Here is a 16,409-nt window from a genome sequence, read left to right on the forward strand (position 1 = left end):
TCCAGAGATGTGGATCCTAGAAAGCCCAGCTAGAGATGGCAGGGGGCAGGATGAGGCTTCCTGTGCATGTGTAAAGCCCTGTCCAGTGGACCTTTGTGGGAAATGTTGCATCATCAGTCTGGCTTGATAGCTGGATGGAGGAGTTGCCTGGTGGCTGCTAGTGGCCTCCAGGTTGGAACTCGGTGTGGCCCCTTGTCCTCGTTTGACTTCGAGTGCTAGAAATAGCCAAGCGCCAGTTACACGGCCTCGTGCCGCCTCTCTCGGCAGTCCTGTATGCGCAGGGTCTTTGGGCCCGGAGCCGGCGGCTGTGGTAGGAAATGATGTAATGGAATAGTTGCACTCAGAGATTCTCCCGGTCAGCTGGTTGTTTTTGCTTTTGATGGAGGAGTGTGGAGTGTCCTGCCTGATAGAACAGCTTTGCAGGGCCTTCCAAGCTCCGGAGGAGATGAACTTGTAGGTCTGTGGTCTTGTAGGGCATTTCCTGGACAGGGTGTTGCAGATAAAATTAGTTTCTCTGCTAAAAGTATTATATTTTTATGAGGTTTATTAAAGATGAAGAAATAAAGAAAATACAAAAGATAGCACGTGCCAAAAGGCCCATTCAGTTTCACTTACTACATCTCGAGAGCTGCATGTGTTTGGAAGCGAAAGCAGGGAGAGCACGAGTAGGCGGAGAGCCCCTTTAAATAATAATTTGTGATCTCGAACTCAGGTGAGATTCAGGGAGATTATAGGGCAATCTGGGAAGTAGCAAGGACTTCTGGGGATTGAAGTCTGGGGTTCAAATCTCCATTTTGCAAGGGAGTACTGGTGGATTAGCAGCCTGCCCTGCCCTTTCCCCCATCCATTTAAAAGTGGTGGTCCAAGAGCACAAGGAAACTTGACTATTCCTTCTTGACCGCCAGAGGGGCAGACTGAGGTGGTGTTTGGCTCCAGGCTGCTGAGCTGCTCCACCCTGGCTCAGGACCCCTCTTATGCTTGCCTGAGGAGGCTGTGCCCAGTGGGGCTACACAGGTCTGGCCCCCGAACCTCCTCCTTTTATTGCTCAGGTCTGAAATCGTGCTCCCAAGACTGCCTGCCTGCCTGCCCCCTGGGACCCTGGTCTGCACCGGCTCCCTAAACACGGCCTGTTGGTCTTTCTTTCTTCTTTCCTTTAGATTCAGCACACAGAAGACATGGAGAACGAGATAGATGAGCTGTTACAGGAGTTTGAGGAGAAAAGCAGCAGGACTTTCCTCCACACGGTCTGCTTTTACTGAAGCCTCGGTGGCTTCCCAGGCCTTAGAGTCTAATGAAGCCTGTCAAGTTTTCTGACTTCCCTGCTCTCCCTGAAGACCATCTTCGAATCTTCCTTTTGTTAATACTTTTTTCCTTCATGGTGTTTGTTTTGACTTTTAGGTATTCTGCCGGGAGGAGGCAGTACTACCCAAATAAACTGTACATATACAATGAGAAGAGAGAGATACATAGAGGCCGTATAAAAAAATCAAGGTTTTTCCCTATCCCACTTTTCCTTGTTATAAGTGGGATGTTAATTATAATAAGGATTTTTTCTTTTAATGAAAAAAGGTTTATATTGTATTCCCCCCATCCCTGGGCTTATTCATTTCCTTGGTTGTGCATTTTTCTTTCCTGTAATTAGCTGGAGTATACAAAGACCTGAATGAAACAATGGAGTGTATATGACTAGGTATGAACTTGGAAGTATCCAATCAAAAGTGCCAGCAGGCTGCCCTCTGCCTTCTGAACAGAAGGGTTCATTGCTCCCTTTTTCTGAACCTGGATCCAGTCATGTTGCACTAAGGAGAGGTTGTTGATTGAAAACCTGGATTCAGAAGCCGTTCTGAAAAAGGGACCTTGACAGAGAGTGAACAGGGGAACAGCAGCAGAGCCACCACTGACTGGCCGGGGTTGGCCAACAGACATCCCCAGGGACTGCGGCCCCCCTCTTCACTCACAAACGTTGCCCATGTTGCCATTGGACGGACAAGTCTGGTCTTGGTTCAGCACAGACTCCAAGCAAACCTTATTGTGTTGGTTTTGTTTTGTTTATGGATTTTAAGAAATGACAAGTTCCCGGAAGGGTTTCTTGTTTTCTGACTAAGAGAATCTTCCAAGCAGAAGAGCCTCCTTAGGTTCTGAAGGTGGGATGCCTGATCCCCTGGGACCGCTGCTTAGCGCTTCACTTCAGCCTGGCGGCACCTCACGTCTCCTCACCTTTTTTGTATCTTTCTTGTTTGCTGCTCAGAGCATCCAAGATGCTCCCCTCATGCTGGATGAACTGACCGGAAGAGAGCTTCAATTCAGAAGCCCTGATGCTCTACCCAGTTGGGACCGGTCCATGATGGGGCCCGACTTCCTGACTCTTCTGAAGCCTGTGGAGAGACCGTGAGCAGCGGCTTTCTGGAGAGCCCTGGAAGGGGATGGTGGAAAAGTCTTTGGCATCTATCCATTCCCAGAGGTCCAGGATGGGGCCTTAGAACGGCTTTTCCTTAACTCTCGCTGGTCTGTCCAACACAAGCTCATCTATTTTCCTGTCTCTAATGTCAGCCTTTGTTACCTTGTGAGGTAATAAACTCCTGACTTAATAAATTAAAGAAAGAATTAAAATGTGAGTTTTTTATTTATTTGCTCGCCCAGGGCTGGGAGTAGCCTTGGCCAGTCTTGCATCTGTCGCTTTTTTAGGATTTGGGGTAAGAAGAGCCTTTTGTTCTTGGGTGGAGATTGAGGGCAGGCAGCTGAAGCTAAGCTTGCCTGGATGCCCCTGGACGGTGGCCTTCCCAGTCAGACCCCTGCCTCTGCAGCCACCACATGGATCCAGATCCCCAAATGACTCGAGGCCCAGCTCCAGGCTTGGGTATTGGTCCAGAAGACTAGGTGAGGTAGTTCTGAGGGCACAGAGCTCCCCTTCCCTCCGCTAGTCCAGCATCTGCAAGCTCTTCTACCGGTTGATGGCCTTCCCGGTCCCTCCCCGGAACCCTCTGGCCTGGCTGCCTTCACTCACTAAGCTGACTTCCTGAGTTTAGCCACTCTTTCCTCATCTGTAGAGTGGGCTGAGCACTCCTCGGATCCCGAGCTCCCGGGCTGCTAGAGGGGGCAGTGCTTTAGACAAGCAAGCCTGCAGGGCCTCCTGGCTCCTGCCCTGGAGCTTGGCTGCTAAGTTCTTCCATCACTCCTCCAGGGATTCCTCCCTTCACCCTCATTTCCCTGGGCGCCTCTCCTCTGCCTCGAGGCAAGGGTGGGGAGGGTTGGGGATGCACCGGAGGAGGGGTGGTTCGTCCTGCCGCTGGATCCTTTTATTGGCCCCGACCGGAAAGCTTCGGCGGCCTCCCATGAGCTCGTTCCAAAGCAGAAGGATGGGTTCCACTCGGAGCCCAGACGGGTCCCTTCTCTCTTCAGGTCCTCGGGCTATCCCCGATCCTGTGACCCCGGAGCCCTGCTGGGAATGCCGTCCTTTTCCGTCCTCCTTCCCCTTTAAAGGAGCCCCCACCCCCGCCCCAAGTCCTACTTCCCAGGACTCCTTTCCTGGGCTCCAGCCGTATGGCAGGAGGGGGAGGGGCGGGGCGGACGGAGGGGTGCGCCGGGCCCCTCGGAGTGGCTTCCAACTCCTGGATGGCCCACTTTAGTAAGCTGGACGGCGCGGTGAAGGCCGGTAGCTGTGGGGAAGGTCACACAGGCCGGGAGCGGCCCTTCTCCCCCGGGATGCTACTTGGGGCCAAGAAACCGGGTCACTCTCCTGCTCTAAGAGGGCCGCCCCTTCCCCGGGGCTCAGCGCTGGGCCCCTCCCCATGGACGGTTAGCTGCCAGCACGAGGGGGCCCGAGGGCCGGGCTGCTGGCCTCGGCTTCCCCCTCCACCCCCACTGCCCACGTCTGCCCCCTTCCTGCGGCAGCTCCCGACCTCGGGGAGCCCTGGGAAGCGGCGGACCAGAGAAGACGGGAACGGGGCTCGAGCTCGGGCACGCAGAGAGGGGTGCTGAGGCCGGCGGGGCTTTCTTCCTAGGCACCGGGGCCGCTGCGCGGGCGCCTCACCTGGCGCCCCACGCTCGGGTGGCCTCCGGAGCCGGCATCTGGGAGAGGGAGGGAGGGAGGGGGCGGGGCGCCGCGGCGGTTGCGGGCCGGGGCCTGGGCCAGGGGGAGCGGCCCTGAGCAGCGCGCGGGCCCGGAGGCGGCCGCCCCCTCCCCGCAGCTCAGCCCTCCCTCCCCCCGGGCGGCGGGATTGCGGCGCGGGCCGGGTGGAGAGGGAGACACACACACGCGGGCACACACTCGCGCGCGCACACACACACACAGGCACACACACACACGCGCTCACCCTGTCACACTCACTCACACTGCCGGCGCCACGGCCGCGGACGACGCAGAGGCACCGCGAGGGCGTCCGCGGCGGCGGCGGCGGCGGCGGCTCTGACCTCTGCGGGGCTCCCCCCGCCGCGGCGTGGGGGCGGGGGCGGGGGCGGGGGTGGGCGCGGGGGGCTCCGGCCCGGGCCGGCCCCGCGGGCTGCCCATGAGCGCGAACACGATGATCTTCATGATTCTGGGGGCGTCGGTAGTGATGGTGAGCGCGCGGGGGGCTCGGGGCGCGGGGGAGGCGGGGGGGGGGGCGGCGGCGGGGGCCCCAATCCTCTGGCCCTGCGTGTCCCCTGCTGGCTGCTTGGCTGCCTGTGTCTGCGCCTGCGAGCGCCCGGGCCCTGTGGCCGGTCCGCCGTGCCTGGCGCGCTCCCCGCTCCCCCTGCGTGGCTCTTCTCTGCCTGCCTGCCTGCCTGCCTGCCTGCCTCGGGGTGTGTGTGTCTCTGTGTGTGCGTGCCCGTGTGTGTGTATGCCCGTATGTGTGTGTGGTGTGTGTGTGCCCTGTGCCGTGTGTGTGCGCGCGCGCCGGGCCCCGGCCCTGGCTGTCTCTCTAGGTATCTCTCTCTGTCTCTCTTTGTCTCCTGGATCTCGGGGTGCCCCTGACTCTGCGTAGGGCCCGGGTCCGTGGGTGCCCCTGGGCGGCTCTGGGGCCCGCGGGCCCGAGCCCGGGGGAGGGAGGGAGGAAGGGAGGCCCGGAGGCCGGGAGGCCGCGGTCGAGGGCGTCGGGGGCGCTGACGAGCCGGCCCGGCGGGGGGGCGGGGGGCTCGGGGCTCTTCCAGGCCATCGCCTGCTTGATGGACATGAACGCGCTGCTGGACAGATTCCACAACTACATCCTCCCGCACCTTCGGGGCGAGGACCGCGTCTGTCATTGCAACTGTGGGAGGTAAGTCCCCGCGGGGCGCTCGAGAGGCCCTCCCTGCCCCCGGCCGGGCTCGCCCGCCAGCCTCCCTCTGCTCCACAGTTACTGAAGGCCCACGGCTCGGACCCAGGCCCGGACCGGCGCTGCCCAGCCCCACACACAGCACACCCTTGCCCGGGGCCGAACAGACCCTGCAACACCTCCACACAATACCCAGCCGCCGACCCAGCACCGTGGCCAGAGCCTGGGACAAACAAACGGGCAGGCAGAGATGCCGGGCCAGGCGCTCTGGCTCCCCGGCTTCTGGCGTCAGCACGCAGGCTGGGGCTGCTGGGGGTGGGGGTGGAAGCCGGCAGAGGAAGGGGGTTTCCCTCAGCCTGGACCCCTTCGCAGGGCACGGCTGAGGGGCGCATCTGGCGGGCCAAGGTTAAGGGGGATGGCCGAGAACTTCCGGAGAGGTGAAGCGGAGCCTGCGGGGGGAATGGGAGCCTCCATAGAGAACTGACCTGGTTGAGGCAGGGAGACACCTCCCCCAGGCGCCGGGAGGGCCCCAAGCCTCGGGAAAGAGTCCCGTTTGGTAGAAGTAGCCAGAGCAGGGGCTCGTTGTCTCCAAGCCAGCCTCCAGCCGGTTTCCAGGCTTTCCCTGGGCCGCTGAAGCCCAGGACCCTCTTTGGAAGTTTTTGGGGAGGGCTGAGGCCGCCTGGCCTCACAGCATTGCCGGGGACACCCTTGGGCTGCAGCAAGGGCCGGGCCAGGCTGGGCGCAGGGCTCCGGACCAGCCAAGGCTCTTAGTTCCTGCTTCTTGGTGGTTCTTGGCTTCCTGTGGAAATCGGGCTTCCACCTTCAGGCCCTGCTTCCCCTGCGATGGTCCTCCGGCCCCTGGCAGCACCAGCCCAGGTCCAGTGGGCTCCTAAGGCTCAGTCAGGGGGAGAGGAGTGGCCAGCCGTTTCCCAGACTAGCAGAGGCAGGGAGGCAGGGGCTGCGGTGTTGCTGATTGGAGATGGCACTGCGGGCAGACTCTTAGGAGGTCTACCCTGGGCATTTGGCCGTCTTCGCATTCACCACCACTTCTCCCCCCCACATTGGCCTTTTGGGGGGCTTCTGTTTCTCCATCCGTAAAATAAGAGGGTTTGGGGGCAGCCAGGCCTGGGGATGGGAAGTCCTGGGTTCAGAGCTTCATAGCCATGTAACCCTGAGCAAGTCAACTCCGTTTGCCTAAGCCTTGTCTTAGAGTTGTGAAGACAGAAAGTAAAGGCTAAAAATTGAGAGAGAGAGAGAGAGAGAGAGAGAGAGACATACACACACAGAGACAGAGACAGAGAGACAGAGAGAGAGAGAAAGAAAAGAAAGGAGAGACAGAAGGAAAGAGAGAGGGAGGGAAAGAGAGAGACAGAGAGGGAGAGAAAGAAAAGAAAGGAGACAGAAGAAGGAAAGAGGGAGGGAAAGACAGAGAGAGAAAGAAAAGAAAGGAGAGACAGAGAAGAAGGAAAGAGAGGGAGGGAAAGAGAGAGGGAGGGAGAGAGAGAGGGAGGGAGGGAGGGAGGAAGAGAGAAAGAGACAGAGAGGGAGAGAGACAGAGACAGAGAGGGAGAGAGAGAGAGAAAGAAAAGAAAGGAGAGAGAGAAAGAAAAGAAAGGAGAGACAGAGAAGAAGGAAAGAGAGGGAGGGAAAGAGAGAGGGAGGGAGGGAGAAAAGAGAGAGGGAGGGAAAGAGAGAGGGAGGGAGGGAGGGAGAGAGAAAGAGACAGAGAGGGAGAGAGAGAGAGTGAGAGAGAAAGAAAAGAAAGGAGAGAGACAGAGAAGGAAAGAGAGAGGGAGGGAAAGAGACAGAGGGAGAGGACAGAGGGAGACAGAGAGGGAGGAAAAGAGAGAGGGAGGGAGGGAGAGAGAGAGAGAGGGAGAGAGACAGAGACAGAGAGAGGGAGAGAGAGAGACAGAGTCAGCCCTAGGTGCCTGTTGAAGCCCCTCCTGGACTGGGGAAACTGATGCTCTGGTCACCAAGAGGTGACTGTACTTGTGCCTTAGGAGGGAGACTGAGGCCAGGGATTCAGTCCCTGCCCTCAGGCTGGGGAGGTGAGATTTGGACACTTTGCCATCAGGGCAGCTTCCTGGAGGAGGTGAAAGTGGAGCTGGACCTTGAAGGAGGGCACGATTGAGCCAAGCAGAGAGAAGGGGTCGGGCATTCCGTGGGCAAAGGGTTGAGTGAAGGTGGGGGGTGTTTTTAGGACACGGCGGGATCTGAGCTGGCGGAATGGAGGCCGGATGGGCGGCAGCAGAGGGAGCTGAGGCTGGGAGGGCTGTGCCAGATTGTGGTACGAGGCTTTGGACGGTCTTCCTTGACTGGCAGCCTGAGAGGTTTGGCATTTAGCCTGTGGCTTCTCTCTTGTTCGAGCAGGTTGGCATGGGCTGAACTGGATGCTGGGAGGTGGGCTGATGCCATGTTAAGGACGAACTGGAGAAGGGCTCTAGAAGGAGGGAGGCCAATGGACTGGCTCCTCCAAGAGGCTGGCACGATACAGGGCATGTCGGAAATATCCTAGAGAGCTGAGGGACTCTGCCTAGCTCCGCTCCGTTCAGACCTGGGGGGGGGGGCGCATGCAGAATTCCTCCCTCTCCTTGGGCCAAGGGTCCGCGGCAGGCAGCCTCCCATCTGGCCTTGGCCAAGCTCCGGGATCCAAAGCCGAGTCAGGGTGTTCCTGCGGGGCATGGGGGGGGGGGGGCTTGGCTTTATTCAGTGCTTAGAATAAAGGTGTAGATTTTCAAGTGGTATGAAGTTGGGCATGGCGGCGGAATAGGCAGTTTTGGGTTTGGCGTCTAAGGAACCGAGTTCAATTTCCAATTCAGGTGTTTACTGCCCTTACAACTTTGAACCAGTCACATGACCTCACTGGTCCTCAGTTTCTTCATTTGTCAAATGAGCCGGTTGGACTAGGTCAGCCCTAAAGTGATCTCTTCCATTTTGAGGTCTCAAGTCCAAAAGTTCTCAGCAGGTTAGGCTGGGGGAAGGATTCAGAAGATAAAATTCCTGGGTAGTAAATGTAAAGTCCTATAGTTGGGTTCAAAAAGTCAACTTCACAAATATAAGATGAGGGAAGGAGGGGCCAGCAATAGTTCAAGTAAAGGAGAAAAGATCTGGGGGTTTTAGTGGACCAAAAGCCAAATTGAGTGTCTCAAAGCAGACAAAACCATACCTTACACCCACACCGAAACACACACATATGTGCCCCCCTCCCCAACCCCCCACTCTTCATTCAACATCCTGAGGAGGCTTGTGTTCCCTGTCATGGGTGCTGCTTTATTTAGAAACACATCCCAAAGGGTCTGCCAGGACTGTGACTACTTGAAGAAATGGAGATGGTTTAACTTAAAGAAGCAGGGGGGTAGCTAGGTTGCTCAGTGGACTGAGAGCCAGGCCTGGAGATGGGAGGTCCTGGGTTCAAATCTAGCCTCAGACACTTCCTAACTGTGTGACCCTGGGCAAGTCACTCAACCCCCATTGCCCAGCCCTCACCACTCTTCTGCCTTGGAATCAACACACAGTATTGATTCTGAGAGAGAAGGGAAGGGTTTTAAGGGGAAAAAAAAAGAAGCAAAGACTTGGGGGAGATGGCAATTCCTGCTGAACCTCCATAGTGGATCTACCCATGTGTTTGGGATTTCCCTCTGGCTCTCTTGGCATCACTTGGGTTCTCCAGGACTTTGAAAATCCTGAAGTTCAAGAGAAAAATGTGAATATTATTATCATTATCAGATTCCCAGAATCCCAGAGCCCTGCAGTGAGAAGGGGACACCCCGCATCCCCCCCAAATAACTGATTCCACTCCCTTCCCCACTGTAGTCTCTTGTAATACAGCATTTCTGCTGCTTTAATAGAAGAGGAGCTCCCTGGGATCAGCGGTGTGCCAGGATGGCCAACAAAGAGGAAGAGATTATAAGAGAAGCAGCCACGTCCGGTGACCCTCAGGCTTGGGCTGATGGACAGGAGGGTGATTGTCCAGTTGTTTTCAGTCATATCTGACTCTTGGTGACCCCATTTGGGGTTTTCTCAGCAGAGATGCTGGAGCGGTTTGCCATTTCCTTCTCCAGCTCATTTGACAGAGGAGGAAACTGAGGCAAACAGGACTAAATGACTTGTTCAGGGTCATGCAGCTAAGATACTGGAATGATTTGTCATTTCCTTCTCTGGCTCATTTTTACAGATGAGGAAACAGAGGCAGACAGGGTGAAGTGACTTGTCCAGGGTCACACAGCTAATCAGTGTCTGGGGCTGGTTTTGGACTCAGGAAGACTAGTGGTGCCCCCCAGGGGCCAGAGTGTGTGTGGGGGTCTGGGATGTGGTTATTGGGGACCTGGGGATAATGCTACATATGAATGGGTCTGCTGAGGGCCCTGGGGGGGGATCAGACGTGGGGAAGGGCCTCATGAGCAGTGTTTTCAGGTCTTTGTAGGCTGCTCCTGTGGAGGAAGGGTTAGCCTTGTTCTGCTGGGCCCCAGAGGGCGGGCACCGTGCTGCAGAGGGTACACGGAGCTCTGAAATCTGCAACAAATTCCTGACGTGTGTGATGGCTCCCTCCAAGGATTTGGGAAGAGGCTGGGGGACCCCTTTCCTCCTGGCATCCCCGACACCCATCCCTCTGTAGGGCTCGAGGGCGGGCCAGACGCCGCTTTCCTCACGGAATCTCAGAAAAGGGCGAGTCCTTCCCTGCGTGAGGGTGTCCTGAGGGCTCCGAGAGGGCCGGTTCCTGCTGGAGGAATCAGGGCTTGGGGGAGGCAGTACCCTAAAATCAGGGGGCCGCAGGCACGTGCCGGGCAGTTGGCCTGGATGATCTCATTTGGTCTGCATCGAATCGAGGTGCTGCGGCCTCCCTCTGCTGACATGAGCAGAGGGAGGCAAACATGAAAGGATGAGCCCAGCGAGGCAGTGTCTGAATGCAAGTCTTCCCCCTGCCTGTGCTGGAGATGGGGGGAGAAAGAGCTACCGGCTAGAGAACATTCAGGAGAGGCCTTATGTGCGAGGGGGCCCCGGAGCTCTGCTCGAGGCCAGCCCTCTGCACGCCAGGAAATGGAGGCCCAGGGAGGCCCGGAGGCAGGATTGGAACCTTTAGCTTGGTCAGGCAGGAGCAGAGGTGAAGGAGGCATGGCCTCCGGGCCTGTGGGAAAGTGTGCAAAGAAGGGGGATGGAGTCCCACGTGGGGAATGGAGAAGAGGCCGGCCTGACCAGAAGGGAACGCTAGGGAGGGGGAGAAGAGCGGAAAACTGGGGTGCCAGACAAGGCCCTGCCGAGAATGTTCTCATGTTCTTTGTCAGGGTGATGGGGATCCCCTTGAGGTCCTTCTTCAAAGGGGTGTCTGGATGCTCCTTGAGCCTGAGGAAGGCGACTGTGTGAAGGATGGACAGGAGACGAGGGCCGGTAGGCAGAGATGGAACAGGAGGCTGGAGACTGGAGATGAGTGAGAAAGGCCTGACTTAGGGTGCAGGTTGTGCGAGAGGGCAGAGCAGGCCAGAGGCTGGAGGCATCAGGGGCCTCCGTGTGTCCCTGGCCAGTCCTGGCTGTGCTCCTGGAAGCTTTGGCTCAGGAAGCCCTGGGGCTGGGGCTGGGCTGGGCTCTTCTTCTGGAGGACCTGTTCTGGCTTGTCTTGGTCCCTCACGGTGTTCCCGGGCCTCTGGCTAGGTGGCTGCAGAGAGGAAGGAAGGATGAAGCTCACAGGAGGCCCGGCGGGGAGATGACTCAGAGGAGAATCCCCCAAAGCTGGAGGGCTCCTTCCTGGGGCCTGCAGTGCCCTGTGGGACCGAGCGTGGGGCCCGGGGGTGCTGTGTGCGTGGGGGTCACTCCCTGGGGTCCCCCCGAGCCCCTCTGCCATGGGTGGGTCCCCGTCTTGGGGTGTCCGTGTCAGGGTAACCACGTGTCCCTGGTCAGTCCCCCATCTGCCCCCACATCTTCCATTTGTGGGGATCCGTCTTTGGCCACTTCTTGGGCGTCCTTCTTCCAGAAGACCCGAATACTGCGGGGCTGGATGGGAGGAGGACGCTGCGCCTCCCTGTGGGGATGAGACTGCGACAAGGGCTTGGCTAGGCTGGGCTATCGCGGGCTCTTCTCTTGGACAGTCGGTCAACAAGCCTGCTGGCTCTCCATCTAAAGGGGAAGCGGGGCGGCTGGGGTCCCTCCTGGTGGGGTGACCCTGGGCCAGTCACGGAACCCCGCAGCCTTGCCCTGCCTCTTTTCTGCCTTGTACCCAGGAGTCCATGTCCAAAGGGGGCACCAGAAAGGGGGTCCGCGGGGAGGGGATCTCTGGGAGGAGGGTCCCTGGTGACTGCCTTGCTTTCTCCTTTGCTTATAAAGTCAGGGCGTTCTGGTGTGAGGCAGTCCCTCCCCCGAGGAGCTCCTTGTGCCCACAATGGGCTGTTCTTCCCCTCCTCTGTCCCTCGTGCCCCGGCTGGATTGTGGGGAGCCCTCGTGGCCGGCTTGGGGGGCCACCCCAGACGGGGTGCCGGGGCTCCTCTCGCCGTCCCTCACGAGGTCCTCGTCCGCAGGCACCACGTCCACTACGTGATCCCCTACGACGGGGACCAGTCCGTGGTGGACTCGTCCGAGAACTACTTTGTGACAGACAACGTGACCAAGCAGGAGATCGACCTGATGCTGGGGCTGCTGCTGGGCTTCTGTATCAGCTGGTTCCTGGTGTGGATGGACGGTGTCCTGCACTGCGCCGTGCGGGCCTGGAGGGCCAGCCGCCGCTTCGGTGAGTGCGGGGCCACCCGGGCTGGGGCGGAGGGAGGCACCGTGCTAGGCACCGGGGACGCCACTAAAGTAAAACCCAGGACGGGGGGTGGGTGGGTGGGTGGGGGCGGGACACGTAAGGGAATCCAGAGAAGGGCCCGAGTTCAAATCTCAGCCCTCTAGTCTTTGCTGCCGTTTGACCCCTCTGGGCTGGTAATGGTTGGCGGCTGGACCTGCTGACCTCCGAGGCTCCTTCCAGCTCCAGAGCTGTTCTGCTCAAGTGGGGGACCCAGAAGTCAAACAGAAGTACAAGAGCATGTGTGGAGGGGGCTGGGGAGGAGAGGCAGTCAGGAAGGCTGCCTGGAGGAGGGGGCTTGAGGGAAGTGAAGGCTCCCAAGAGATGGAGGGGAGGAAGATGCACATTCTAGGCCCCGGTGGGGGTGAGAGTGGGTGGCCACAGCCTGTGTAGACAGGAGCCAGAGGGGATTGAAGGGCTGAGGCTGGCCAGGAGAGGCTCAGGCAATGGTGGGGGCAGAGATGACCTTCAGCCCGGGCTGGGGGTCTGTCATTTGGGGAGGCACCAGGATGCTTGTTCCCTCCCCCCCCCCCCCCCCCCCCAGGGAGAGACAGCCCAGCCATTTCCTCCTCCAAGGGGTTAGCCAGGAACCAGCTAGCCTTGTAATGCGCCTGCTGTGCACTGGGCAATGAAGGAAAGAAAAGACGCCCCCTCCCCCCCCATACTGGCCCCTGGGCTTTGTTTATTTAAACCATGACTTAGTGCTGTTTCCAAGGCAGAAGAGCAGAAGGGCTAAGCACGGAGGGTTAAGTGACTTACCTAGGGTCACCCAGCTAGGAAGATCAGAGCCCAGAATCTCTCTGCTCCAGGCCTGGTGCTCTACCCATTGTACTACTCGAGCTGCCCCAAATTCAGCCTTAACGGAAGTTAGTGCTGGGTGGGCTCTTCACCAGAAGTGTGGCTGGAGAAGCCCCGAGACTCGGGACCGGCTCAGGCAGGAGGGGCCGCTTTAGGTGGCTCAGCCGACTGCTGTGCAATTTGGCAAATAGCGGCAGCCCAGGTTCTCCTCTGAGACAGGCAGCCAGGAAGCAGCCAGGAAGCAGCCAGGAAGCCTGGCCCTCTAGGGCTCCGCTCCTACCCAGAACTCCATTCTGTCCTATGGATGCGGGAGCCAGCGTATTCTACTGGGTCATTGTTACATTCTTCTGACTCTTTCTGTCTCTCTTCCTTTCTCGCCCCCTCCTTTCTTCCTTTCTCGCTCCCTACTTCTCTGTCTGCCTTCCTCTCTCTCCCTCCTCCTCTCCTCTCTCCCCTCCTTTCTTCCTTTCTCTCTCCCTCCTCTCCCCCTTTCTCTCCTCTCTCCCCTCCTTTCTTCCTTCCTCTCTCCCCCTTTCTCTGTCTGCCTTCCTCTCTCTCCCTCCTTCTCTCCTCTCTCCCCTCCTTTCTTCCTTTCTCTCTCCCTCCTCTCCCCCTTTTCTCCTGTCTCCCCCTCCTTTCTTCCTTTCTCTCCCTCCTCCTCTCCTCTCTCCCCTCCTTCCTTCCTCTCTCCCCCTTTCTCTCCCTCCTTCTCTCCTCTCTCCCCCTCCTTTCTTCCTTTCTCCCTACTTCTGTCTCTTCCTTCCTCTCTCCCCCTTTCTCTGTCTGTCTTCCTCTCTCTCCCTCCTCTCCCCCTTTCTCTCCTGTCTCCCCCTCCTTTCTTCCTTTCTCTCTCCCCCTTTGTCTTCCTCTCTCTCCCTCCTTCTCTCCTCTCCTTTCTTCCTTTCTCTCTCCCTCCTTCTCTCCTCTCTTCCTTTCTCCCTACTTCTGTCTCTTCCTTCCTCTCCCCTCCTTTCTTCCTTTCTCTCTCCCCCTTTGTCTTCCTCTCTCTCCCTCCTTCTCTCCTCTCCTTTCTTCCTTTCTCTCTCCCTCCTTCTCTCCTCTCTTCCTTTCTCCCTACTTCTGTCTCTTCCTTCCTCTCCCCTCCTTTCTTCCTTCCTCTCTCCCCCTTTCTCTGTCTTCCTCTCTCTCCCTTTCTCTGTCTTCCTCTCTCTCCCTCCTTTCTTCCTTTCTCTCTCCCTCCCCCTCCTTTCTTCCTTTCTCTCTCCCCCTTTGTCTTCCTCTCTCTCCCTCCTTCTCTCCTCTCCTTTCTTCCTTTCTCTCTCCCTCCTTCTCTCCTCTCTCCCCTCCTTTCTTCCTTCCTCTCTCCCCCTTTCTGTCTGCCTTTCTCTCTCTCCCTCCTTTCTTCCTTTCTCCCTACTTGTCTCTTCCTCTCTCCTCTCCTTTCTTCCTTTCTCTCTCTGTCTTCCTCTCTCCCCCCCTTTCTCTGCTCCTTTCTTCCTCTCTCCCCCTTTCTGTCTTCCTCTCTCCCTCCTTCTCTCCTCTCTCCCCCTCCTTTCTTCTTTTCTCCCTACTTCTGTCTCTTCCTTCCTCTCTCCCCCTCCTTTCTTCCTTTCTCTCCCTCTCTGTCCCCTCCCCTCACCCACCCGCAGACAACTCCTGGTCGTGGCTCCCCAAATTCTGTAGTCTGAAGGACTTCCGGAAACGACCCCACCGGCCATACGAGGAGCCCACAGGAAACATGGTGCACATCAAACAGAAGCTTTACCACAACGGCCACCCCAGCCCCCGGCACCTCTGAGCCCCTGCCCTGGCTTGGCTAGGCCCATGGAGGGCCTCGGGACACACGGACAGCCCATTGGACCACAGAGTGGACACTGCCCGGTGTCTGTGGCTCTATTCCGCGGGGGCCCGGGGCCAAGCCCGACGGACCTAGGGCTGGCAGGGCCGCCCCGTGTGGCCCGGCCTGAGCCTGGCCTGGCTGGGCCCCAGCACCGGACCTCTGTACATATGTAAGATGGATCTTTGCTTCTAAAGCCTCCCTCCCCCGCGGGGGCCGGCCTCCCGCCCCGGAGCCCGGAGGCGCCTCTCTAGGGCCCCTGCCCTGTCCGGGCCCCGGCCCCGGGCGGTCACCCAGAAGGTGCTCTTTTCTCTTTTTCCGGGGCATAGGGCTGGGGAGGGAAGGCCAGGGACGCCCGGGCAGGGCTGGAGGGGCCGCCTTGCTCGGTGGTGCCTCCGCAGCCTCGGGAGGGGGGAGGGAGGGAAGGAGGCCCCCTCCCGAGCGCTTGGGGCAGCCGGACGGGGCGGCGTGGCTGCTGCTGACCAGAGCCCTGGCAGGGGAGCGTGTGTGCGTGTGTGTGTGAGTGTGCGAGTGTGCGAGGGTGAGCCACCGTGTTTGGCTTTTTAAATGGACTCGGGGGTGCCAGCTCGGTGGAAGAGGGAGCTGGGAGAGCCCCTACCGTGGCTGCTTCTGCTGCTGGCCAGTCCCTGAGCCCCTCCGGCCTCGGGCCAGGCCCCCCCTTCATTCTGTTTGTGCTCGGCTGGGCTTGGGGGGAAACGGTCAGGCTGTCTGGGGAGCCGCCTGGGGGGACACTGGCGGGAAGCTGGGGCCGGCCTCTCCCCTGTGTCATCGCAGGCCGGTTCTCCCGGTGCCTGAAGAGCTCCGCTCCGGTCCCACGAGGAAGGGGAGGCTCCTGGGTAGGTCCGGAGCGGAGCTGCCTCAGGCCCCCGCGGCCTTTCACTGTGATCACCTCCACCAGCCTGCCCGCCATGACTTCATCCCTCCCCCTCCCTGGGCCTGGTTGCCTCAGTCAGTAAAAGTGTTTGGGGCACGTCTGTCCCGCGTCCGCCTCTTCTTTCGCTTCCTGGAGCCCCAGCCTGGGCCGGCCAAGGGGGCTTGGCTGGGAGGGAGCCGGCACCGAATGGGGATCCACAAGTCCCCCAGAGCACAGGGGGTGGGGCCAGGGCTCCTGAGATGGCCACAAGGAAGGGGAGCGACGGAAGCAAGAGGGAGACGCGGGGGGCTGGCCAAGCATCTCGGATGCTCTCAATGGATCCTCCCCGTCTGGGTGGACAAAGGGAGGCAGACGGGAGTGAAGCCGCTGGCCCGGGGTCACCCAGGGAGCGAGCGTCTGAGGCGAGACTCGAATTTGGGTCCGACGCCTCACGGATGGCGATGGTCCGGAATCTCCGTTCTGGCCTGCTCAGGGCCCCTCTGGGCCGTGCGCTGGGCTCTGCCCCATTCTGGGAAGGACTTTGAGGGAGCCGGCCCAGAGACGGGGTCCTGGGTTTGAATCTGGCCTCGGACACTTCCCTGGGTGACCCTGGACGAGTGGCTGAACCGCCACTGCCAACCTCTCCTGCCTCGGAGAGGAGGCAAGGGCTCAGCGCCCGACGACAAAGGGCCGGAGAAGGGCCTCGAGACCAGGAAAGACCCAGAGCCCAGCCCGGGAGGGTACGTCCTGTCTGTGAGGGCTGCCTTGGGAGGTAGGGAGCTCCCCGCTCCCCCGAGGGCTGCAAGCAGAGGCAGGGCTCAATGGGAGCCTTTGGACACCCCCAGAGACCGAAGCAAAGGCTTGGCCCTCTGCCCAGGCCAGCTTCTCAGACGAGTGCCAAGGTGGGCCCACCCTGGGCTACGGCAAAGGCTCCTG

General features: G+C 59.3%; 2 protein-coding genes across 2 annotated transcripts in view; both read left to right on the top strand.

Annotated features, from left to right (window-relative positions):
* Positions 1–2,610, top strand: part of SSU72 (SSU72 homolog, RNA polymerase II CTD phosphatase) — a 42,411-nt gene extending 39,801 nt beyond the window's left edge. Inside the window, exon 5 of the mRNA XM_001362823.5 lies at positions 1,158–2,610. Within this exon, the coding sequence (XP_001362860.1) occupies positions 1,158–1,259 (102 nt within the window). The 3' untranslated portion in view covers positions 1,260–2,610. The remainder of the gene's footprint in view (positions 1–1,157) is intronic.
* Positions 2,611–3,569: 959 nt separating this feature from the next.
* On the top strand, positions 3,570–15,594 carry TMEM240 (transmembrane protein 240). Its single transcript, XM_056796034.1, has 4 exons — positions 3,570–4,556; positions 5,128–5,234; positions 11,741–11,949; positions 14,412–15,594. The coding sequence occupies exons 1-4, from the start codon at positions 4,506–4,508 to the stop codon at positions 14,558–14,560; spliced, it is 516 nt and encodes a 171-aa protein (XP_056652012.1). The 5' UTR covers positions 3,570–4,505; the 3' UTR covers positions 14,561–15,594.
* The last annotated feature ends 815 nt before the right edge of the window (positions 15,595–16,409 follow it).

The sequence above is a fragment of the Monodelphis domestica genome, chromosome 4 (genome assembly GCF_027887165.1).
Source record: "Monodelphis domestica isolate mMonDom1 chromosome 4, mMonDom1.pri, whole genome shotgun sequence".
Lineage (NCBI taxonomy): Eukaryota > Metazoa > Chordata > Mammalia > Didelphimorphia > Didelphidae > Monodelphis > Monodelphis domestica.

What these genes read in the sequence shown, in the direction of transcription:
- TMEM240 (XM_056796034.1), top strand. Translation starts at nt 4,506, where the DNA reads ATGAGCGCGAACACGATGATCTTCATGATTCTGGGGGCGTCGGTAGTG. An exon ending in TGTCATTGCAACTGTGGGAG is followed by an intron (nt 5,235 to 11,740) that starts GTAAGTCCCCGC and finishes CCTCGTCCGCAG; the next exon opens with GCACCACGTCCACTACGTGA. An exon ending in GAGGGCCAGCCGCCGCTTCG is followed by an intron (nt 11,950 to 14,411) that starts GTGAGTGCGGGG and finishes ACCCACCCGCAG; the next exon opens with ACAACTCCTGGTCGTGGCTC.